Source organism: Clinocottus analis, unplaced genomic scaffold (genome assembly GCF_023055335.1).
Source record: "Clinocottus analis isolate CAN_PGR_092001 unplaced genomic scaffold, fCliAna1.0.p SCAF_9, whole genome shotgun sequence".
Taxonomy (NCBI): Eukaryota; Metazoa; Chordata; class Actinopteri; order Perciformes; family Cottidae; genus Clinocottus; species Clinocottus analis.
This window is the reverse complement of record NW_027176251.1, coordinates 5259802-5286227: the sequence shown is the minus strand read 5'-3', so window position 1 is coordinate 5286227 and position 26426 is coordinate 5259802. Positions and strand designations below refer to the sequence as shown.

The 26426-nt window shown below is 40.6% G+C and overlaps 2 protein-coding genes across 2 annotated transcripts; both read left to right on the top strand.

Annotated features, from left to right (window-relative positions):
- Positions 1 to 1877: 1877 nt before the first annotated feature.
- dgat1b (diacylglycerol O-acyltransferase 1b) lies at positions 1878 to 14512 on the top strand. Its single transcript, XM_068569660.1, has 17 exons — positions 1878 to 2167; positions 2973 to 3060; positions 4205 to 4245; positions 4892 to 4977; positions 7467 to 7519; positions 8005 to 8110; positions 10321 to 10449; positions 10805 to 10873; positions 10984 to 11087; positions 11213 to 11251; positions 11413 to 11454; positions 11576 to 11620; positions 11899 to 12011; positions 12385 to 12450; positions 12875 to 12962; positions 13139 to 13201; positions 13638 to 14512. Exons 1-17 carry the CDS (start codon positions 1926 to 1928, stop codon positions 13785 to 13787), a joined length of 1524 nt encoding a protein of 507 aa, XP_068425761.1. The 5' UTR covers positions 1878 to 1925; the 3' UTR covers positions 13788 to 14512.
- Positions 14513 to 20811: 6299 nt separating this feature from the next.
- LOC137781140 (G-protein coupled receptor 20-like) lies at positions 20812 to 25342 on the top strand. Its single transcript, XM_068569723.1, has 8 exons — positions 20812 to 20831; positions 22312 to 22378; positions 22603 to 22851; positions 22976 to 23242; positions 23379 to 23623; positions 23825 to 23909; positions 24844 to 24969; positions 25157 to 25342. The coding sequence occupies exons 1-8, from the start codon at positions 20812 to 20814 to the stop codon at positions 25340 to 25342; spliced, it is 1245 nt and encodes a 414-aa protein (XP_068425824.1).
- Positions 25343 to 26426: the final 1084 nt, after the last annotated feature.

Sequence of the window (26426 nt, the reverse complement as noted above, 5' to 3'; positions counted from 1 at the left end):
TTGAAATCCCAATTCATTACGGGATCCTTGGCTATACAGTCGAAAAGAGACCTGCATCTTCAACAAGACTAACCGTCCACATTAGTCCTCCTCGTGAGGCTGATTATGCACCTTAAAGCTATACGATTTATCTTAGAACTGTCACACTTGTGGAATAAAACATGGCAGGTTTTAAGGGTGAAACCAGACAAAACGCCAGTTGTTTCCCCCCCAAATCATAAGGGATATACTTATTATTTTGTTAGACCCAGGTTACATTAAATCTGCCTCCTTATAAGCTCAACAAACATCAGCCGGAGCTGTCTTCGTTGTGCTTCTGAGAGGTTAATTGATCATGAGAGTACATGAGTGTCACATCAACTTACTTACACTTGTGATATCCACTGGCTAAGATAAAAACTGTCCCAGACATATTAAAGGCAATTGACATTAGTACTGTGCGCCCCAATTAAAAGAAATTATTAGAGTGTTATCCTCGTACTTGTACAACCCAGTGCCAGAATCATGGAAACCTGTGCCAAAAAACGCCCAAAGCAAGTATACTGAATGACTTTCAACCATAACATCCATCCTTTGCAAAACCATAGAAAGAGTTCTAGCTCAACATCTAACTTCTTTTGTGGACAGGCATTTTGACAGCATTTGATTTGCTTACAACAGTTAAAAAAGGCACCATGTAATTTCTGAAGTATTATTTGTGGATAATTGTTCAGCTTATAACTCTATGTGGAATCATGTCTGACATAAATATCTCTGTGATGATCAAAACCTTCATGGGTTTTGACTAAATGGACCTTAAGGTGCTTTAGGCTTGTTCGCAATAAGCCATTGCAGGAGCCGTTCATTAAAAACTGCGATCAAGTTGGACAGTTCTCAGTTGCCTTCAAAGTATACACAGGAAGTCACTGAAAACGACTTCCTGTTGTGATCTTCAGGCTACTTGTCGTTTGCAGATCACGTTTGGATACATTCATATCTGATTATAAATATATTTTTATGTAGAAATGTGTGTGCAGCTGCATCCCTTGTTTTTTTGTCTGCCTGTGAAATACATTACTACTAGTTTTGATGTGTGTTGTATAATACGATTTTGTATTATCAACCACAACCACACAAGATATTGAACATGAGAGCAATAGTCAACAATTGAGCATTAAGTATTACAACTACAAATAAAATAAGGATTTTCAACACATGACGTTTGCTGTCACATCTTAGAGCCAATCAGCTCCCTGGTGTGGTGACAACCAGGCGTTTCCCATCATGCACTGGGCTACGCAGTCAGGGGAGAGCTACAGCGGCGCCTGGCTCTGAAATCGACTATCGCCTTGCTCTCGTGGGATAATGGTCCGTGTACCGCGCGGGCATGACGTCAGAGCAAGTCGGGACCAAATCGGACCCAAATCTAACCGGCATGCATTGCGCGCCGATCGCCGGCGATCGATTCTGCGCAGAACGAGCTCATCTCGAACGACCCTATAGTGTCTCGTCCACTATTCATGTTATCCTGTAGGCATTCATCATGCATCAGACCCACTGAAGCTCAATGAGTTGGCAGGAAGTCAGAACTGCAGTTCTATCTAATGTGTCTCTTTTCTGGGAGGAGCCCATGGTTTGCAAACGTAGCGAGAAATTAGACGCTTCCTCATTTTTTTTATCCTTGAATAAACCCTGAGTGTGTGACTCACCTGTCAGCTCCAATGTGCAGCAGTCAGACCAGTTACAGTAGCAGGCCGCTGTCCCTTCATGTAGCGTCATGAATACACTCACACACCTCCATTCAGTTGTTATCTGAGCTCTGGGCGGACTGTTCACTTCCCTCTCCTGCGCCGGTGCAGCAGCAACAGGCATGCAACTCTCGGCAGCGAACTGTAGAAAGTAAACTTTGAGTATAGTTTAACAACAGTTGTTTTTGCTCCGCCGCCATGGGGGACTCGGACACGAGAGGGGCCCTAGCTCCCAGGAGAAGGGCGACTTTTGCGGCGGGAAAAAGTGCGAGTTTGCTGCCGATGAACGTGAAGTCGGCGGCGGCGTGTGAGAGCTCAGTGGTCGGTGACAGCAGCCGGGACCACGGCCGGGGGAAACGGGACCGTTCACTGGAAACGAGCCGGTCCAATTCAAAGAGTGAGAAACAGAAACGCAGGAGTGACACAAGCGATAGACTGAGGTGAGCCACTGCGAACTTTGCAACGTGTTTCAAACTGTTTCGTTTGAGGGAAGTGTGTGTAATACCTAACGTCAGGCTTCAATGGGCTAACAAACACTACATTAACGCGAAGTAGCGTTCTGGTAGTTACAATGTGGTTTGAATGTGCAACATGCAATGTCTGCTCAGGGTCGTTTGAGGTAACTAACTCTGAACAAGCCCTCATTGTGTGTCTGTTGAAGCCCTTCATCATGACTTAAGTGCTACTTGGCAGAGTTAACACAACTGTAGCACTTACTTGCTGCAAGTGTGTCTGAGCCCGTTTCATTGATTAGGGGCGTATCTAATAAGGCCCCCATAAACAGGATGAATTGTGGGTCAGCTTAATCCCCTTTGGCCTTATATATGGGCTTATATAATACCACGTAACCCTGATTACTGATTAGGCCTTTGTCTGTACTTAGTGTACAATACTTCAGTGAGATTTATTTTATTGTGGTGTCACGTTACCAAAAGATCATAATAAAAGCTGTGTGTTGTTGAGAGACACATATTTAACCACACCTTTGAATAACAGATCAATTTCTCCTTTAGTTCGCTAAGGTCCTGCAACAACATGTTTATGAATTAATTAACTTTTGCTGGGTGTAGTCTAATGCTTTTGCTAATATAATCTATCTGTCTTTTTTTCCTATCACTAAAACTACTCACAACCATTTATTCTTAATATTCATAATCTGATGTGACGCTGGAGTCGAATGACAATAAATGTATCTTAAGCTTATTCTTGATTGTTTCCACCCATGTATCTATTTTGTTTCTGTAGTTGTCATAAGACACAGGCGTCCCTGCTGAGTTCAGGCAGTGGTTACAATAACTACAGAGGAATCCTCAACTGGTGTGTGGTCATGCTGGTAAGACGAAGGTTTGAACACACAAATAAACCTACCTTCCTCTGCATACAACACCAGGGTGTAACTGTAAACACCTCTTTTTTATATATACGTTTTGGCCCCAACAAACATTTGTGTCCACTGCTTTTCAAAAACATTCTGCAAATAAATGTAAAGAAAAAAATGCAGCTTATTGTGTAAACATTGTGCTTCGTGTTGGCAGTGTTAGACAAACCATATTTCAACTTAATTGTGATTGATTGTCTTTTATTTCAGTACAACTCAAGACAAAGAACCCATGACACATTGTCGGTGACATATTTTTTTCAGTTGTCATACTAATGCAAGAGCACAGGTGTGGTTAGCCTTGTCCAGCAGTTAAAGAGACACAGAGAGAGAACAAAGTCCTGTTTAATGCAAGCAAAGTATTCAGAAACGTGTTGATTCTGCAACAGTAACACACCCCTCACTGGCCAACCAAAAGAAGAGTTGAAGAGTGTCTGTATCTGTGTTGCATCTGGTTTCCATCCAGCTTAACCACACTGCAAAAAAAATGAAGTCTGAGCAATTTCTTAGTTTAAATCCAACATGTTACAGGGCAGGCAAATCATTTCAGGGATGCGAGGAAAACATTGAATTAAATAATCAAAACACAAAGAATTATCAAGTTGTTCGTGTTAGCTTATTTTGAGTGCATGTACAGTTAAATAATTTAACATGATTAACAAGTTTATGTCAAGCTCAACATCTTTTGCAGCTCTTCCTGGTCTGTGCTGGAGAGAAGACGAGGCTAGCAAAGACATTCTGTTAATCCAGGCTTTGAACACAGATCGTGTTCAGAGCAGGAGGTTTTTCTTCATTCCCACTGAACTTCTGTCCCATCCCCAGGCATAGAGCCTTTGTGCTGGGTAATGAGATATTACAATCCATTTAGAAAGAGGAAAAGCGAGGAGGGGAGATAAAAAAGAATATGGGGACGAGGACAAGGAAGAGGAGGAAATGGATGAGATATAGGGAGAGGTAGGAAAGCAACAGAAGGAGGGAGATGATATGTAAGGAAGGATGCATTTATTGGCTTAAAGGTGTTGAAATAACAATATGAACAAATGAAAGTAACACCTAAGACAATCAGATGAACATCCTTAATTCTTGCTTTTTGTTCCAGGTCTTGAGTAATGCGCGCCTCTTCTTAGAAAACTTGTTACGGTGAGTAGCTTTGGAGTCTCTGGACATTGTTGTATTAGTGTCTTATTCAAAAGGGTTCCTTAAACCAGGATTTCATTCTTAAACAGATATTCCAAAGATACCAAACAGAAGTACTAAGTTCTAAATAATTTCACAATCGCCCCGCGTTCTATAGAGGGATTTTACTAATCTTGTAAAGTCTCAATTAATCTTGTTTGATGGGTTTTTTCCCGTTGCACTTTTACATCTCTCATAGAACAGGCACAGGTGTAATTAAGGCAATAATAATGACTGTATTTCACTTCAGTGAGCCGATGTTAAGGTCCTGATATTATGCATGCTGGTTAGCTTGAGTGGTGTACTGGGCCAACGTAACAGGGCCAAAGTTAATGCTGTTAGTCTCGCCCGTGTATTTCCTGCTTGCCGCTAAGTCAAAATAGCTGCTGTAGGAAAAAGTCTTTATATATTATTTAAAACATAAAATCAATGTTAAACAATTACCTAAACTTAAATCTTAAAGTTATGTTGAACAGTAAACATCGGCGGAGTCTGTTATTCTTTAATATTGACATTTTGAAAAGAAGTGACCTCATTCATTTACTTGAAAATGAATATCTGCATTCTGCCAATTTAAATATGCCTTTTTTAATTTCCTTGTTTTGGTCAGGTACGGTGTTTTGGTGGACCCTATTCAGGTGGTTTCCTTGTTTCTGAAAGATCCCTACAACTGGCCAGCAGCATGCCTAGTAATTGGTAGGTAAACGTTTCATTTGTTCAGTCACCTGCTAGGAAAGCAACAACACAACCGCAGATGCATAATTTAATTGCATTATTCTGGTATTTAAGATATAAACGTTCATATTTGGAAAAATTACTTAATTTACAATTTTAATAAGGAGAAAAAATAGATCAAATGTCTCTTTAGAAATTGTTAAATTGAGCTTGAATAAAACTAGTTTTAAAAAATTGGATGTTGAACTAGAATTACTCTTAACCACCAAAGCATGACAAATGAAATGGGACATATGAGAGTAAGATTTAGCTTGAGCCCTGCTGAACTTTAATCTGGCCGTGTCTCTAAATTATATCATTGAACTTCTTCAAATGATGTGCAAGCAGTCAGGCAACAACTCTTCAAAAACATCTTTTTGACTTAAACTTCTTTTTTTTCTAAAGGTTTTTTTATATGTAATTTTGTTCATGGTATATCACACTAAAAGTCTGCAGTGGTGCAGCTTACAGTGTCTCTAGAGGGACAATCACCTGCCCCATATACTGCACACTACGTACTGTGCTGCAGAGAGGGGGAGAGAAGTGGGAAACAAGAAAGGAGAGAGGGGAAGAAAATAGAAGCAAAAAGGGGGAGATTAAAGGATAGGGGCAGAAAGAGAGAGGGGGCTGATGTAAAGTGCTGCATTGGCACAGGACAAGAAGGGAGGGAGGAGGAGATGGATGAAGTTAAGGTAAATGACCACACTGACGGTGCTTAGAGACAGGTGTGAATGGGAGTCTGTTTACAGTAACATGGACAGTAAAGCAGCTCATTCCCAGAGGACATTCGGTACTTCTGGAATCACTGCAGCATCTTACTCCCACACACAAATACACCAACACAAAGTCAATTAGAAGTCTACAATGGATGGTAAAACAAACCCGTCTTTCATCGAGGCAACTGTTACTGCGAGTTAACAAAATAAAACTGACACTCGTGTAAAGTATATCGCTACAATAGTTGCTGATTTTTAAAGTCGCTCAACTGTTTCTAAAAAATATTTGTTTAAACGAACATTAGCAGTAGCTGTTATACATTTCCTGATGTCTCTGTTCTTCATATACAATAGAATATTGATGTGTGAAACTGCACAAACAAATAAAATAAACATTTAATTCTGGTAAAATGTCATACACTCCCCTGTTGAAGAAATAGAGTTTGACTCAACTTGACATCTTTTTCAGCCGAGCAAATTCACAAAAGAAAAAAAAGTTAGCAAATCATGTTTTACTAATTTGTAAAAGTAAAAAGTAAATTGAGTAAAAGATACTGCTGTCACACTTCAGTGCCTGAATCCAGAATCTCATGTAACTGTCAACTAGATTTCTGCAGAAACAGAGCGACGCCACTTTATCTTTCTCACTGCAGTTCCCACTTGTGCATGACCAGCTTACCTGATTGACAAGTCTAGTTATCATCACATGAAAGAGTTTAGCAAGTATAGCGTTTGTTCCCTCTTCTCTTGTCTCTTCATAGCATAAGTAAGGACACCATGACGTCAAAAACAAGCATGTGACCGGCTGTGCCATGAAACACGCTGATTTGGGATGCCAATGCTGATGAATAGTTGCATTGATGACAGAGTGATAAGACCCAGTAATCAAAATGTCTGATGTTAACACATCTGCACACTCTAGATTAGATTGACTGACATGCTAATGCACTGATTAGGGTCTTAAAATGGAACAATTGCTGCAATTATGTGCCATCAGTGTGGCTCAGCCGGGTCTAGTCAGGGTAATGAGCAATCTCCATACCAGTGGTTTCCTTAACTTCATTCTGCAGTGAGTCACCCTGCAGTTTAAACTGAAGACTCAACATACAATCCAGGCCAATTTGCTCCACACAGAATCAGGCTCGGTGGCAGCAATTAATGCATAATAAAGAGTGCATTAAATTCAACGTTCAGTCCAAACTGCTTTTGGCTTCCAATACTCACATATTCCCTCTAGAATTGGGATATTGTAGCTGTTTAATACAAAGCAGGTTCTCTTTTATTTCCTTTCCTAAAGATCTGGAAATGGCAACAATAGAATATAAAATGAAGATGTGATATATTTGCCACTCGATTGCCTTGTCACTCTAACTAACTAGCAGTTGGCATATGCTGTGCAACACATATGCTCTGTTAGTGCCGGCTCATTTCTTTCATCAGGTGTTCCTGTTTAATCATGCATGTGTGTGTGTGTGTGTGTGTGTGTGTGTGTGTGCACGTGTCCCTGTGTGACAGTATGGTTTATGTATGAGACAGCACAGGGCAGGTGTAAAGCTTAATTCACTCAAATACTCAACCTGAGACCGAACCAGTACACACATTATTCCTGAAACCAACATATTTCACTGTAATTCTGAGATTTGTATTCATAGGTGTATCCTGCATAGACCCGTCAGAAGTGAGTCCATAAGGGAAACATGTCATCTTTACTCTTTTTATAGGAACTGACATGAATCTCTCATTTTGTTTTGACAGTGTCCAATGTGTTCGTTCTGGTGGCTCTCTACACGGAGAGGCAGCTGTCGAAGGTGAGTGGAAAAACCTGCTTGCACTTGAACATCCGAGCACTGTGGTGTTGAACTGGACTGTTGAATTCGGAGCACTTTCACAACTCCCAGGAGGGATTATTTTTCTAAAACTGACTGACTAGCTGACCCTCCCCAACTGCATCTGCAAATGTTAAATGGTAAAATGAGAAATTAGTTTCACCATCTGCATTTAGGGCATATTCAGTTATGCTCTGTCTGTTTGGTATGAATATGGAACATTGTGAGCTTTTTTAAAACTTTAATAGGCCACTAACTCAAATGTGATTCTGTTTTATTCCAAAGATCTGTTCAAAAGAAGCTCAAAGAAATGCTTAAATTGTTTATGTTTAGCTGCGATATTCTTCACAATGTTTTTACAAAAAAACAATAAATTACTTAAATAAATGGTTGAAAAGAGGACAACTTGTCTTTGAGATGTATTGTGCAAACCCCTGCTGTTTCTCTTTGCCTTTCTTTCTGCCCAGGGTTCATTCACCGAACTTGTGGGACTTCTGGTCCACTGCATGAACATGGCCACCATGCTGACTCTCCCTGCTGCAGTGGTCCTATTGGTCCCTTCCGTGACCCCAGGTAAAATGTTTTTTTTCGTTGTTATTAAAATACCATCGCTGCAGTCTTGCTAGTATCAGCTGTACAGGTTGGTAGCATCAATGATGCAGCCAAACCATTAACCAGTCATCGGTAGTTAATAACATTGCCACGTGTATAAAACAGAAACTAATGTAATTGCAATAAAGATTAGGAGGACATTCACATCCTTGCCCTTCAGAGAAGCAGCCGACCAGTTTGATGGTGCAGTAAAAGACATCTCTTATACAGAGCCATAATTGGTCGGTTAGTGGTAATGGACCAGTTGGTCATGACTGGATTATTTCCAGCTGGCTCTGAGGAGAAGAGAGAAGAGAGGAGAGATGCCAAAGTAGGTGTGGTCTGCAGTACAGGGTCATCCAAGGGTCACCTTCTTCTGTCTTCATCAGGCTGCCTGACAGACACCATGGCCGCCCTCCACACGCGATACGATTCACCCATGATGCATTAGTAACACCTTACACAACGAGATACACCAGCACACTGTAATCCTCTGAGTGATTCATTCAAACAATATGGCTCTGGTTTTGTTTAAAAGTGGCCTGCTTTGGTTATGTTTAAATAAACATAAAGAGATGATAGGCAGTGCTTCAACTGTCTACCAGGGGCACATTGTTTGATCCTAATGAACTTGAAAACGTAAGTATGTCACCGCTAAGGTCACATTTCTCGCTTAACCTGCAAACGATCTACCGGAGGTGTGTCTCGAGGCATTAACATAATATTCAGCTCAGCTTTTTTCATTCATTTAATTTGGTCCAAGAAAATTATTTTTTAATTTATTTGTTCCTCTCATCTGTTCTCTCACTGGGAGGTGATGGAGTAAAGGATTCAGTCCATCTGTCTGTCTGTTCACTGTGCGCTGCTGTTCACACAGGAAGGGCAGTGACAGAGGGCAGGTGTGTGTGTGTGTGTGTGTGTATGTCTCTGTGCGTGTGTGTGCTTGTGCGTGTGGCATTTTGCACCTACAGAGTACTGCTTATGCAACTGGTATTTGGTTATTGTACATTGAGCAGAGTGCAAGGATCTGATTTCAAATTGTATTACACGGTTTTGTTGAACTTTGTTTCCGGACGTCACCTGTCTTTCTCATCGAATGTAAAGCTCTCTGATGTTCCTGACAAAACATTTGCCAGAGATCAACAAGAGAAATATGAGGGAACATATTCTATAGACTCTTAACGCGTTTTATGGTTTTTAGAATGCAGTCAGTACTCAGATGATGAATGAGAACGGTAGAAATTCACGGTCCTTTTGTGCTAAGGGGGTGATTGGTTCCTCTGTATGTTTTTATCAACTTCCAGTAAGCTCCACCTCCCTGGGTTTCTGTGACTATCATATACAGTAGCTCTCTCGGGATCCAATCTAGTTGTCTGGATGCCACATCGAGCCAGAGAGACAGATGGTTGATGGATAAGATCTGCTGTGGTTTGAAGCCAGGTGTGCCGACCTGCACCTCACCGTATTGGCACAACAGGCGGTTTGAATTTGTGTGTTTGTGTGAATGTGTGTCTTCCCCTCTGTTCAGCATGATCCTTTGCTATCAACCATATGGTGACTATTGATAAAGCCCTGTAGGCAAACTGCTAGCGTGTGTGTGTGTGTGTGTGTGTGTGTGTGTGTGTGTGTGTGTGTGTGTGTATATATGAACACAAACTAAAAAAAACTAAACGCACTACAAAATTCTTAATCTAACATCAAATAGTTTTTTCATATTGACTCACAAAAGCCAACAGCAACACAGTGTTAATGACTGCACAGACACACACACACACACACACACTGGTAAACACAGGGACTGTACTGTATAATAATGATGTCCTTGGCATAGTTAGCTGAGATGATTTATTTAGCTGGGCATGTTTTGCTGTTTGTTCAAGATCGGATGACGACCTTTCTTTCTCTCTTCCCCTTCACTTTCCACTGTTTTAATCTTCCCTTCGCTTCCGTTGTTTTTCCTCTTGCTTTCATTTCGCCCCGTCTCTCCCTCCACCTCACACTGTTTTTCCAACTTTCTCCTCCCCTTTCTCTCTACTCCCTCCCTCCTTCATCAGTTTTCTACCCTCCATTGGCTTTCCCTCATCTCTGCTTCTCATCCTCCCATACTTGTAGGCAGTATATCATTTGGTTACAAGTTGTCCCATTTTTAGCTTTTTTTTTAGCCAAATCTCTCCCCTCTTTTTCTCCGTCAGTTGGCGGTGCATTCGTTCTTGGCACCTACACCATCCTCTTCTTAAAGCTTTACTCCTATAAGGACGTCAACATGTGGTGCAGAGAGCTGAGCACAATTAAAGCCAAGAAACTGTCCAGGTCGCTGTCTTGTAAGTCACAAAAACACAAGCACATGCATACTTCATCCAGGCAGGGCTTGCATACTACATTTAAGACATCAATGAGAATTAATTATGTTGTAATTTTAAGGTCAGTTTCCGTGAATGTTCAGCCCTTTGCTTATTGGGTTACAGTGACACCTAAAGGCACATACTTGGTACTGCAGCTCTTTGATAAAATTGAAGATTCTTGATTTAAGTTTCTGAAAGAAATCTTGATTATGTAGTAGAAATTGTTGCACGTCAACACCCACATTTGATTGTCATTATATAATTTTCTCTGCATTTGCATGTAATGAAATGTTAACTTAAACAAACTTCACATGTTTGTGCATCCGTTCTGCAGGCCCCTCAGCACAGCACTTGAATGGAGGCGACCATAGGGTGTGTTACCCTGGCAACCTCACCATCAGAGGTACTCCAAAAAATCTTTTGAGCATTTGTATGAAACTTTATTGAGACTGTTTCTTGTGCCACTGCCTCTTTATCATGTGTTGCTGTTTGACCTTCTCTCCATCTCTGTAGACATGTGCTACTTTGTCTTTGCTCCGACTCTGTGCTACGAGCTCAACTTCCCTCGCTCGCCTAATATCCGCATGAGCTTCCTGCTCAGGAGACTGTTTGAGATGGTGAGGACATATTTCATGTCCAGTAATTAACACTTTTGCAGTGTCGCTGTATGTTCAAGTCAAAAATCTGATGCACTCTCCATATTCATGTCACTCACTTTATTGATGTGTGTCTTTGCCCCCAGATGTTCTTCAGCCAACTGTTAGTTGGTCTGACTCAACAGGTAAAGTTTTATCATGTTTTTTACTGTCATGCTCTTATGTGTTGGTGTGATTGTATTGCCTTGATTGCCAAAACTGTGGAAATGCTTTGGAAAAATGACTAAACATGAGGCCAATATGTCAGAAAACAGGATAACATTTCTTTTTGCTTTTGTCCTATCAGTGGATGATTCCCATCATTCAAAGTTCCATGAAACCACTAGAGGTGAGGAGGACAGGTGAAAATGACGGTGAAAGATTTACTGCAAACAAAATGGTGTCTTATTATCCAATGCAAAGTGCGACTGTGCATCCTTTGATAATCTATACATCTCTCTCATCTGTAGGACATGGATCTGTCCAGGATGACTGAGAGACTTCTCAGATTAGCTGTGAGTAAACACAACATGTGCACCTGCATCTCCACACCTAGAAACCTTTTACTAATGCTGTTTGTCTTGATGCTTGTTATTGTTCTGTTCTTCGTGATTGACTGACTCAACACAAGAATGTACACGACTTTGTTGAGAGTACAGGCAGGAAACATGCTCGAGTTTTGCATCAGGCTTTTACTTGTTGTGAGTTTGGACATCTCCTAAATGTCACAGTCATATAGTTTGTTGTTGTTATTGTTCATTTGGGTCCTCTCCATTCTCTAACTTGTCTCCAGGTTCCTAATCACTTGCTGTGGCTGATGTTTTTCTACATGTTCTTCCACTCGTCTATGAACTTCACCGCTGAGTTGCTGCGCTTTGGAGACAGACAGTTCTACAAGGATTGGTGGTACGTTTTGCCGTGTGTTGCTGAGGAATTTCATGAGGTGTGATGGACTTACCGGGCCTCACCATCACCATCACTGTTTTTTCCTTGTGTGTGCATAGGAATGGATTTGTGCGCTTTCTCCTGAATGAACATATGAAGTGTATGCAAGGACTTGTGCTAGATCATTTCAGCACTTTTTATATAGACGGGGAATTCATTTTATATGTTGTATGTTTCCATCCCAATTGTAGCTTCATTCCTGTTGTTTCCTCTTTTCCTGTTAGACCAGAAAGATCCTAGACTTGTAATTTTCATTCATATTGATCCAACTGGCTTTGATCAATTGTTTAACCCCTGTGATGCTTCAACAATCTATTTGCTGACTCTGTTTCAGGAACTCTGAGACGGTGACATATTTCTGGCAGAACTGGAACATCCCCGTACACAAGTGGTGTCTACGGTGAGTTATCCGCACACTGCTCACACTGAGAGGGAGCGTTGAAATTTATCGAAGTGAACACAGGGGACAGCCGTGGGTTTGATGCGGGGAGAAAGACTTAACAAGGCACACTGTTACGTTTGGGAAATTGATTCATCTGGCTGTGAGAGAGTAAGTACTAGTAATAAATGCGGCGCCTGCAGCCAGTTCCACATAAACGAACACAGCAGCAGCGAATGCAGTGAGGTTGTATTAAACAAGACAAAGCAAATGAAATGCTATTTAAAGGGTTTAAAGCCGATTTACTTTGAATTCCTGTCAGTCTGGGAGAATTGCAGCACATTAGGAAAACATTTTAGACATTTTGATTTACAATTCATGTCCATCCACCACATCATCTGTCCATTCATCCATTTCAAATTGTGTGTTTTTGTCTGTCTCGCAGACACTTTTACAAGCCACTGCTTAGGAGAGGATTTAGTAAAATACTCAGCCAATCAGCTGTCTTCTTCTTGTCGGCTTTCTTCCATGAGGTAAGAGCTGAGAGCAAAGAGCACTTTCTCTGCTTATGTTGCCACTGAATCCACTGGCCCCTACACCGTTAACGTCCTCAAAAACCCTGTTTCAGGGTGATGATTTTGTACAAATACTTGGATTATATATCCATATTATATATGATCTTTGTTTCCTTTGTCTTTTTCTGTGTCAGTACTTGGTGAGTGTTCCTCTCAGGATGTTCAGACTGTGGGCCTTCCTGGGCATGATGGCGCAGGTAAGACCCAACACCTATACCTGATGTATAAATATATCTGAAATATATATACATTTGAATCTGCATAATATGCTTTGTGATCTAAGTCCACATTTTTTTGTGTCGCCAAATAATACTGAAAGTTAAAATGAAGACAAGTGGTTGATGTTCCTTTTTTACATTTTAAATGGTGTTCTCAGTGTTTGGACATGCCTTCAATATCATTCACTTGATTAATAACCTAATTAACATATTAGCATAGTCATATTTGATACATAATGGGGCATTATCAGGTCCTCTTTGCTGAGTTTGTTAGTTTGTTCTTCACTACAACACTGAGTCATAGATCGAGGACGACAGAAATCAGAAGAAAATACTTATGTGAGATTAAAATGAGTCTTTAAAACCCCAATCACCCACTGTGTGTATTAAATTCAAACGTTTATTTACTCTTCAGCTTCCATTAGCCTGGGTTGTGAGTCGCTTCTTGCACGGCAACTACGGCAACGCTGCGGTTTGGATCTCAATCATCATCGGTCAGCCATTCGCCATCCTGATGTACGTCCACGACTATTACGTCCTGCATTACAGACAGGAGGCTAACTGATGTGTCCACACACACACACACGCACATATACTGTATTGACAATCTTTCTCTCCTTTTGTCTCACTCTTTCGGTCTCTCACAAACAAACACTTGCATCCAGTGCAGCTATCGTACTTTAGGAGATTAGTACTTTGTCAGGATGGATGAGATATCTTGTCCATTGTATCTCCTTACAGTGTAATGTTTTTCTTCCTCTTCATGTATTTCTTTAAGTTGGGAAAAGTAAGAATAACTCCAACAGGAAAAAAAAGTTGAATCTTGAAAAATCACTGTAACGTCGGTCGTGAGGTCTCTCTTCTGAACTTTTCACTCGGGTGATTTTTCTTCTGTGATGGACAACTTAGGTGCCGTAGGATGTTTTGCTGCTGGGCTCAGCTGTGTTCATGGCCAGTATAATGACTGCAGCTGCATTTTATCAATTGATTCAAGTGATTTTGTACAAGTTGTTGTTTCCAAATGGGCTTAATCTGTCTGATTTTGAATGTAAATTAAATGCCACTAAGAAGAATAAGATTTTATTAAAGTATGTTTTCTTTTTGTATGATGTTTTATTTTGTCAGTTATGAAAAGGACAGCTAGCTGTATGTATCTTCTTTTTACACAAGTGCCAATTAAATAATACAGTACACATCAGTTTGTACAACACTTTTTGAGGTGATTTTCTTATTTCTCCTGTATTTTGTCATGCTGCTATCTCAAGTAATGGTGTCTACTGATAACTACAATGTGTGTGTCTGAAAATAAACATTCAGTGTTAAATTGAAGACTTATTTTTCAGTGTGTTGTTTGTTGCTGATTATCAGGCAGGTGGGAAACTCTCACAAGTAACAGGGAGGCAGAAGAGAAGGAGCAATATTTCCAGAGCTTTAGTATATTTGTTAAACAGTAGCTGACAAACGTATGCAATCATTTATCACAGTGAAAATGGACATCTATAAATGCAAGTAAGTAATGCTGTTCAATGCTTTAAGTGATTGCCATAGCAATGTGAAGGATACGTTCAAGTCAACATGTTACGAGTTATTTCACACCTATGAGCTGCTGCTGATCTACTTTTTTGAGGCGTCATCAGCAGGTAGAGGAATCCCTGACCCAAATACTGTTGGATGTCCACTCAGGAATCAACATTGTTATTGATTCCATTCTTTCGTCACTTGCAGTCCTTGATTACTCATCTGCAGTCTTTGTTTAGGAGTTTTCTTTCAAGAATACGAAAAGGAATATTGTTTATGTCTTGTTCTGAGTCCGACTCTCGTTTTATTCAACTGTAGTAATAAACTTACAGGCCCTTGTCACAGAAAAATATCCTACATTTACACACTTTTTTTGGCCAGTCAAAAATAACCCTAAACTTCCTTTTGTACTCTCATTCCTCCACAACTACCTAATTTCCCTTTCCTCCCAAATCATCACTTGTATCTAATCTCCTTTTACATCATTATTTATTTTCTCACATATTACTGTTTGGAATCAGTTTTGACATGATAAATGACACGTGCCATGTCGCCGGCTGTCCGGTCAGTTTTGATTCTCACATGTTCTTGTATAAGTTTCAGTCGCAGGCATTTAACACTCCACAAGTTAAATGGCTTCAAAAGACCGTTAGTCTGTGAAATTCATCTTGATTAGGGAACCTACCAGGATTAATATCCCGTTTAAGATGGTAACACATCATTTTACCACTTTGCTATGGGGCACAAAGCTGTGTGTGTGTGTGTGTGTGTGTTTGTGTGCAGATTTGTCATTTAGAAACTGAGCAGGACAGGACTGTGAACCTGTACTTTGTCAGCTTGACAGTAAATTAAACAGAAAGTCTGAGACGTCGCACGAAGATTCTGTATAGGCGTGTGTACGTGCTCTGTGAGTGACATTTGGTTAAACAATCGTCAGTGAGGATTAGAGTGTAGATGTGACATGAGACGTGTCTTTGCAGAATACCAAATACAATGTAGAGTATCAGCGCTCAAAGAAAAACTTTTTTTTTCTCCTTTTCTCCTCTTTTTATTCCAAGAATTACAATGAATAATTCCAACAAAAAAAAAAGGACTTAACCCACAGTTTCAGCAGAAGTAGCAATGCTATTCTGGGACTTCGGAACTCACTGAAAGCCAAAACATCAGGTTTTAATAAATGTCAGGCTTTAGAAAATGCTGACCGATGCAATAATGAGGTGATTTTAGTGGCAAAAAGTCTTCTTCAGTGGTCATTAAAGTCTTCCACTGTTGAACATAAATACTCTGAAGTGGAGGGGATAACGGTTTACAAGACATGTGGTGGGCCAGCAATGTCTCTGCTTGCATCTTGACAAGAGAGATATGTGCAATTATTTGTTTTAGCAATCGATTCCTCACATCTGTCCTCAGAACCGCCACCAATGTCAAAAAATAAGCTTTTGCAGCAGGACGGCCGTAATCCTCCATCCATCCCACTCTCACTCCTGACAAATAAACCGTGAGAGAGAGGACGGGGGACGGGGGACGGGGGTGGGAGAGTGGAGGGGGAAAAAGTACAGAAAGCTCGTCATCACTCGTCTATTCTAACTCTTCACATGGTTCCTGTTATAAACAAAGCGTTCCAGTTGAGTCACACATGTCTGCACCTCTCTATGTATATCTGCACGCACAAACATATGTCATGCAATGATCCTTCTGTCAGTTCAACACCTTTAGATATGGACAGACATACTGTACTCATTCTGTGTTCCAATATCTGCTTCATCTACATAATTTCATCTCTGTCCCCATCCTGCATCTTCTCTTTGTGCTCATCCCCAGTAACAGGTTGATCCATGGCCATTCTCCTGACATCCGTTATTCCGGATCTTTCCGAGGAAACGCTGACATGCTGTGAGTGATGATGATCCTCTAGACAGGAAGCTAGGGGACACAAACCTGTCTCATTCTGCAAGATGGATGGAGCACAGGTCCAGGGACACGTTATAAAGCGACAGTCTGAGCCTTCATCTGAATACAACTTTTGTGGATTTAGAATTAAGTATTTAGGTGAGGAACAAAGTAATTATGCAGTATGTCCTAAAAATAACTGTTTAAATGGTTTCAGCAATTGTGGTTTCAGACACACAATTACTGAAACCACTAACGCAGGTCTCCTATTGCGCAGGTATAATGATCCATAAGCATATTGTCTGCTTTAAACCAAGTTTGAACCTCAGTTTTAGCAAATAACTCTATGCTGTATCCACATAAGTTACATCATTAAAAACTGAAGCGTCTGTGTGTGTGTGTGTGTGTTGTAAAGTATGAATATGATTAGGGTTTGCTCTTTGGTGTAAACAACAATGGAGGAAGTTTGAAAAAGTTAGAGGAAGTACAATATAATGTATTTTATTTCTTTACAAAACAATACGGTAATTAAGTTCAAGTCCTCTTCACTTAAATAATTGTGTCCAATGTTATAAATACATGAGTATTAAGAATAAACACATTGTTTTCCCATTGCGTTTGTGTCCATCAACATTTACAGCGTTACAACATTACAACATTTTTAGAAGAGTTTGTATAGTTTTGAAGGAACTGTTTGTTTTAGCCAGAGATATAAAATACTTTGTGTGGATATGGTTTTGGTTTTTGTGGGTAGCTTTGCCCAAGTTTCATTAATTGTGTGGCAGAATACAGTTTTTTGAAAATGAAACACGATTTAAATATTTTCCTTCAGCAGGAAATCAAATTTTCCACTTTATTGTAATTCATTTTTGTGCTTTTTTGGAAAAATTTGAAACTCACTGTTTCGTCTTCTGCTGAACTGTCTGCTTCCTCTGACGATAACATTCATAATTCAAATGGCCTCAGACGTAACAGTATTTACTGTCTCTGAGAAGGGAAATCAAATCACTGCCTGATTTGTCCTGTAGCTCAACAGAGTGAGATGAAAAGGTCTGCTCAGGTGCAGGATTTTGTGTTTTGAGGTTTTCTTTTAATAGATATCACTGTGAATCATGACAGCACAAATCAGAAGGCTTCGCTCCCATATATAATTGTTTATTCGGGATGCATGTCGGGGTAAATCCTTCTTCTCAATGTTACTCATATACTATTTTATATTAAAAAAGAAGAGATTTATGAGTGCATCAACAAATGCATTTTATTTTTTTACAAATGATTTCTTCTTCATTTTTCATTCTTTAATTTCTTAAAGCCAAAAGTGATCTTTTTACTATTTGTTGGCATTACAAAAACATTCAAGTTGTACAGTCCGAAGTCAACATTTTAATTTTGGGTTTATATACTGCTACTGATGTTTTTTTCAAAATGGGTGCATTATAATTTCCTAAATGGTGCACAGTTCAACATTAGATTGTGGTTAAAGTGGTCTTGTCATCTTTTCAAGAGCTTTATAATGTGTTTTCTCTCATGTACCTTTAAACGCAATGTTCTTCACATTATTTCACATTGCTTAAATAACCAGTTAAATGTTTGTAGCAGAACCTCATCATTTGTGTTTCACAGTTGTCCTTTTAGTCTCAGCTTTATACACAACAATATGTGATGGTTTGGGGAAAAACTTTATGGAAAAACTTTGTTGACCAACATATCACATATGAAGCTTGTTGTGCTGGTGATGTCGTGTGCTTGAGGATATCTGGAGTGTGCGTCGATATATGTGCACGTGTGTTCTGGCATCGGTGTGTGTGCACACTGTACAAGGACAGGCGTGTTCGTGTCCCGGCAAAATGTAAACACATACTAAGACTTCCTGTCTGAAGACCAAACTGAGGGGAGATTTAGATTGAGAGGGAGGGAAGTAGAAAGACAGAGTCATTGAAGAGAGAGAGAGAGAGAGAGAGAGAGAGAGAGAGTGTGAAAGACTGAAAATTATGCTAACGGGGAAAGAAAGAAAAGAAGAAAGACACATGGAAAGGAGTAAGACATTGAGAAATCAATACACTGAGTGACGGCTGACAAAATAAGGAGAATGGCAGGGATGCACATATCTGAAGGAGTGTGTTGATCCCTACAGCCGACTGGCATGACTCAAGAATCTGAAAGGAAACACAACTGACAGACTGACAAGAGAAGTGCATTTCTCACTGAAAGGCTGAACCCGCTCCAGACAGTAAAGTGACAGATGTAACTGGATGTTTAGCGATGGTGCGAGGGTGCAAAGGTCACTAAGGGTCGAAGCATCCTGACTGTGGAAGAGATCCAGCATCACCTGGTTGGACGCTGACGGACATGAGGACACATCAGCTTCACCGGAGACAGATTTGACTTTTACTGGAGTTAGTTTGACTGGTTAGTCTCTCCTTCTTCTCTAAAGGTAGGTCGTCTTCAGCGGTGGATACACTGTCTGCGAACAGTCTTTTGTTTTTCTGTTTTTCAAAGAGAGAAAAAGTAGATCAGGTGTTACAGTTATGCTTCTGTGAAATTAAAACAGGCATGAGTGTAAATTAAGTGCATAATTGTAACATTGAATAGACTGAATAAGTACGCAAAATCATCCACGAAGGACTTTTGTGTGTTAAAAGAAGTTACGATCAGATCATTTTTGTAACGTGTCACACAATCAAAGAACAAGGAAAGAACCCTGTGGACTTTTATTGCATGTACACCGACAACTGTCACTAAAATTGGAGTCACAGCGGCAACAAAAATGTTCCTGTTGCCATGAGGGACTTTTTGTGAAGCTATAATTTGATGCAGGGCAGCATGAGATCTGTATTCTACTACCCCATCCTGTCTGTCTCCCTTTCTTTATATATCTCTCTTTCACACACATACACACACACACACACACACACACTTGAACGGGACTCCCACGCTGCTGGAATTTATTTGGACAGTGTTATTTGTGATCTGCCTCTGGGCCCTATGCTCTCCTCTCAGTATCACTTTACAGTCATTGCATCACCACAGTCTTTGAAGAGGAAGAGCAACAATAGGACGGCAGCAGTGATGCATTAGATTACTACCAACACAAAGAGGCCAACACAAACTTATCCAGGTTTCCGTCTATTTCAAATTCAATTTTAAACCTCTCAAGACAGTTTAGCACATCAAACATTTTTTTTAAATTTAATTTAATTTGGTATCTTTATTTGGGATTGATCATTTTACCCAAATCTGATTATGCCTTCTAGTGTTTAGGCCGAGCTTAACAACACAATGCATACAATTTATAGTTACAGAGGAATGGTTACCAACTATGAGCTCAAAAGTTTCTTTGATCCTTATTTTTAACTCTAATACCAGAATGAAGTCTTTCATCAAAACCATGCCACAATTCTTTAATGGACATAGGTGTGGTTCTTTGAACTAAATGCTAAGACATGTTAGTTTAGCATGTTAGCATTCTTACGTTTGATAATTAGCACTAAACATACACTTTAGCCGTTGGGAATGTCATTATTTTTGCAATTCTTTGGCCAAAATCTGTTGCTCTTCCAGCATCCGGTGCTGTCATTTGTCGTGACGTAGTTGGATGAAAGGAATAACTAAGGGATACATACGCTTGGATTTCTAGTCTCTAACTCTGGGTAGCCGGGGGGCAAACGCTGGGGGCGACTGATGCACGCACTGGATGCCTCGGGCGTGCAGAATTTTCCTTGTTCTCTTTGTTTGGATTGCAAACTGACTACTTTTCCATTAGAGAAAATGGCTTTTCCAAAATTATTCAGGGGACGTTATGGAAAAGGGAACATTTTACAGTATTTTGACTGACTTGGAGATCCAGAGCCAGAGTGTACGGCAGGAGGAATGACACGGAGTGAGGCAGAGGCCACGCATTCACATAAAAACGTAGCAGGCTTGCCTGAGATATGCAGGTGGCCTGCAGGACACCGTGACATCACCGCTGGGTGTGGCGACAGGAGCACCAGAGCGCTCCTCTTTAGCTTTGGATAGTTAAGTCGGGATATGTCGGATCTCGACATTCATCTTTCCAAACAAATAATAGAAAACCAATGGAACGTATTACTCGTGCTCGCCATTTGTTTCTGAACAGATAAGTGGTTTAACACACAATTTCCCCAGAGCAACGCTCATAACGCTCGTTAGCGCCGTTAACGATGACGAACAACAGCTCCCAGTAAGATGAACAATATACGGGGATGTTACTGTGAAAACACCCATTTATTTCCTTCAATGGTCTTAATGTTCTATGGCATGACTGATCTTGTTAATGCAGATAAATCACATTATTCATGCCTCACCCTCAGCTGAGCATGTTATTCTCATTAGCCTGAATAGACTACATATTTCATCAGCCCGACGATTATTTTTGCTGGGAGAGATTAGAGTTGGGAGCCACGAGCAGACACAACACAAACCTATCCGGTCTGGCACTCACATGAGCAATTAAACGACATTTGTCACGGAAGAATAGGGTAACGTTGCAGCCTCCAGACAATTTGGGGTCAAAGTTCGTTGTGACGCTCCATGGAAAATATGCTGTTCATCTCATTTGACAGTTGTTTTTTTTTAATGTTTTAAATGCCTGTTGATTTCTCATGACTTTGACTTGATCAAGAAGCTTTTTGCATCTGCGTCATCGTCCTCAACTCATACTGTTGGTAATGTGTAAAGTCTAATTTCCATCCATCCCCACACTGTTTCCCACTGAGACACGCTACATGTGGCGCAGTCACTGACTGCCCTCTGCTGTCTATAATATTCACGCCTGGAAGATTGTGGTTCATATTAGCATATTTTCCTCCTCACACTTGAAAACACCATATGGAAAGGGTCACATAGTTAACTCGAGTGTCTAATTTTATAAAGTCTCACAACAGCAGGATTTTGCTTGTGCACTGCAAGAGATTATCACCGCACTGTGAACATGTGAAATGTGGAGAGAGAAAAAACTGCTGCATCCTGTCACAGGGACATCTGTTACAGTTTCTTGCTCACCTCTGAAGGAGTCGACATTTTAACTGCTCTCTGCATTTGTAAGCGGTTATTGCACATATTGTAGCTTTAGTTCCACCTCTGTTCACTTTGCAGTGATGTTAGTATAATCAGTGGATGTCTCATCTAGTACCAATACGTGTGTCTCTGGGGTTGTAAAGGTCTCAGCGTTGCGCCCACTGAATTAATGTAGACATATACTAAAAACTTGAAGTTATAAACATCCGGGAATTCTCGTCCACGCACAGAATTTATCCAGTTTACCCAAATCCACTCTGTTTATACCAATTAGGAGAGGAATGCGCCATCTTTTTATGAGGTAAATAAACAGGCTGTACAGATTACAATTGATTCACAGGCACAAAGTTACTATTTGTGGTTCAGATCTGATCCGACCTGAGCTAATCAAGCTATTTCTTCTTCTGTTATGACTGCCATGAAAACGTCACAACTTGGCCTGAAAGGTATCTGTGCTTTACAAAAAGGGCGGGCAAGTGATAATTCAAATCTAAATGTATTACTGGAATTAAAAAGGCTGAAATAAATAAATATACCCCTCAAACAACTTTGCTGCATAAATAAACAGTCACATTATAAATAATTATCTAAATTAAGTCTCATATTTGTTTGAAGTGGCTTTGTCAGTTTGGCCATGCCAACAGCAACAACTCCACTGAGGAGGAGCGAGTAGACGTCAGTGCAGGAGAGAGAGAGTCTCTGCCCTGCGCAGTATGTTCGTCCATGAGTTTGCATTTAAACTAATACTACAGACTTTTGTAAATGTGCATGTGTTTCATCCCTGTCCCCCTAATGCATGCTGGGATAGCCGGCAGCCCGTGAATAGGCATAGAAATGATCAGATGGACATTGTAGACACCTTCCAATAAATCTCACAGTTTGCACCCTGAAGTCTTTGCTAACTGTATCGCAACGTTGTCTGTTTTGCCTAACAGTTTCTGCAACAACCCTGGATTTTCATCATCATTATCTTCGTCATCATCATTTTGATGGACTTCAACAACACTGAGTCCTGGCTTGTGGTAAACACCTCATCTCCTATCCTGCCTGTAATAGCGAGTCCCAGTAACAGCACCGGCATGGAAGCGTATCTTCAAAGACTGGCTCACTTAGACGAGGGGCTCTACAATGACTTTTACGGCCTTTGGATTGCACTGATGGTCATAAACTCTCTCATATTCCTGGTAGGCACTCTTTCGGGAGCCCTTGTTGCAAAGAAGCAAATATTACCAACATCCTGATATGAGTTGAGAAACTCATAATGACCATGCTTGTCATGCACAAACTCCCTAATCCTTCTCTTCACAGGTGGGCATGGTGCTCAACACAGTCGCACTTTATATTTTCTGTCTCCGCACCAAGAACAAGACCACCTCTGTGATCTACACCATCAACTTGGCGGTGACGGACCTCTTGGTGAATCTCTCTCTGCCGACTCGCATCCTGCTGTACTACAGCGGGGGAGCTTGTCTCACCTGCTCTTACCTGCACGTCTTCAGCTACTTTGTCAACATGTACTGCAGCATCTTGTTCCTGACCTGCATATGTGTTGACCGCTACCTCGCCATCGTGCAGGTGGGTTCGGCCTTTAGTTGGGAAACAGAATTGGTCGAAATCATGTTTTCTGAAGCCTAGCGTGCTGAATACCTGCTCATCCAGACTTCAAAACCAGAAACAACTTCAAACTACATGTTTCCTTTTCTCCCTTCAGGTTGAAGCTTCCCACCGGTGGAGGAACCACAGTGTGGCCAAATGTGTGTGTGTCTCTGTCTGGCTGCTCGCCACCGTGGTCACCTACTCCTTCCTGTCCACTGCTTTCCAGCATCCTGGCTGCTGTCTCTCGAAGCTCCTCGTTCTCACCATCACCGAGTTCTTTCTGCCCCTCATCATCATCATGGTCTTCACCTTGAGAATCATGTGGGCGCTAGCCGACCGCCGCCTGATGCAGCAGAGCAGGTACAATCAACGTTTTGTTATCAACCTACATGGACACCGTACAGAATATCATGGGTTTTCCTGTCTTTAGACTTGAAAGCGTTGGATGCTACAATAAACAGATTCATTTTTTCAGTATTTGAATCTGATGGAAAGCACCAGAGGCACACAGCTGATGGGATGTCACAGTGCTAGTTTGAACTTTTAACTGTGTTTCTTCAGGGAGAGGAGAAGGAGGGCCGTCCAGCTGTTGACCACAGTGCTGATCATATTTACTGTCTGCTTCACGCCCTTCCACGTCAGACAGGTGAGTGACAGACAGGTTGACATTTGTTTTCAAATGAAAATAATGTGAATACATTCTAAAACCGAAAAGTATGAGAAGTTACACTAAACATAGTTTCGAATTTTCAGAGTAAATTTAACTCTTAACACTAGAGTGAGGAGTGTTCAAGAAGACTTAAAGAAGACTATTCTGCTCATTTCCATGATCAGGGTCAATCTTTATCTTTCTCAAACTGTCTGTCTGATTATACCTCTGCTTGAAACACTCAATTTTAGTGTGTTTTAGTGAGATTGCATCACCTGGACAGCTAGTTTGGGTCCATGTCCACTTCCTGTCAGCTGATGTCATTCACACACTATGGGTGTTTCTTAAAGTCGAGGATTCTGACAAGACCCCACGATGAGCATCAGGCTTCGAAGCAAATTTTAAATAGTTGCCCAACTGTGAAATTTGAACTTCCAGGATCGTCGTCACATGATGCCATGGGGCTCAAAATATTATTTTTTTCCCGTGGACTCACGTTGGAAAAAAAGACATGCAGTTCGAACACATGCATTGCCTTTGTTTAAAATATTAGGTCCGAAAAATTGTAAATTGTACTAAAAGCCAAACTTAGAGTTATACCCCAATTCATGTGAACAAGCCCAAAATCGAGGCTGGCCCGAGGACTGGGATGTAGGATAAAAGAAAACGCAAGTGCGCTTGTTTTATGAGCCCCATTGTGCGGCATTTTTATCTGACTTCTTTACTCGGAAGTCTAACTTTTTTGCCGCCACTGAGCAACGTGCACAGGTAAACATTGGTTTATTTGAAGCAAGCCAAAGTTTCGAACTACTGAGTTATCAAGATGAGGAGGTGATTATGCAATATAAACATTGCTGCTTTTATACATTTTTGGACAAATTAAACAACCCTGTGTTTGGTGTCATGGCTGTGTTGTCTTATTGTGTTGCAGGTGGTGATGTACTTTCACCCTGACATGCCTCACCATGTGATCGCTTACCACTTGACTGTTACTCTCAGCAGTTTGAATAGCTGTATGGATCCTATTGTTTACTGCTTTGTTACAAATAATTTCCAGGTAAGACTGGAGTACTTTCCTTCCTCACCTTACTTCATCCCATTAATCCCAACATCCTTCCTCTGTGTCACCTTTCTATCTATCCATCCATCCTTCCCTCCGGGCATAATTTGTCCACCCATCACTCATGTATTCGGTTATTTACTCATCGATTCACTGAATAATTTACAGCTTGTTTCTCCCTCAGGCAACCATGAGAAATATTTTCCGCCGTGCAGAGCACGAGCAGACTAGTGGCGACATCATCAGCATGCAGCACAGCTCCAAGGCCTCAGGTGGCACGGCGAACGCCCTCGCTAATAATATGATCATGATGACCAAGATCCCCACTGCACTGCAGAAAGACGATCTGGGGGAGAAACAAACACTGTAAATCCTCTTTCGCATGGCGTGAAGAAAACTGAGAATTTCTACGATGGCCAGTCGCCAGGAGAAAAGGTGGACTCTGTAACATCCTGACCAGTGATGACATATAGCCCATTGTCACAGTGCTAAGAGCTCAGGATCAACCATTGCATGTATAAGAACAGTAAGAATAATATAAGGGCCAACAAATTCAGCTGGTTTAGCAACTAAAAACTGTGTATTACTTGATTACAATCACAACATTGACAACAAACTAGTTTAGCCTGCAACTTAACATTAAACTAAGAAACCTGCATACAACAGGAGACAACACTGATTAAAGTATTATTACTTGAACCATATAGTGACAAAAAGGCATGTCTGTCAGACAACCACTGATATATGTGACTATCTGTGCAGAATATATATATGTAATTGGCCAGGACATTTAAGGACATTCAGGACAGGTATTTACAAAAAGGAGACATTGCTGACCATCCTGATTCCTGCTTAGGACTATTGCATTATTTTAGTAGAGGGACACATGCACTGTTGATCAGCTTCTCACTGCAATGCCAGGAGGGAATTCAATATCATATAACTGCATCACAATGTAAAACAGATTGTATCTGCATATGTTTAGCCCATGGACAAATATTGATACATAATACGTGGATTGCACGGCACGGCGACTGCTTCAAAAGATCCACTGCAAGAGTATTGGTAAAGATACTCTCTGATGTGCAGTAGAGGGCAACATTGCATTTCCATTCAAGTACCATTACAATAAGGAACCAAAGAAAATGTTTTCACTCAAATATAAACTGCTTGGGTGACTGAAAGCAGCTACAATGTGAATGTTTGGTCTGTCATATTATTATTGTGTTATAAAAGAAAAATATGTATTATTATGTTATGTTATGGAAACACTTTGTAATTGTGTTTCATCAACAATCAGCAGAATCTATTTACAGAGAAAATGCCATATAAATGTATAATAGAGAAATTATGGGGGGGGGGGGGGGGGGGGGGAAGGGCTGTTTGAGAGAGTCCAATGTTTTTATTTGCCTAAAACTGATCTGGTACGTTTCTGTACTTCCGGAAAAGAGTTT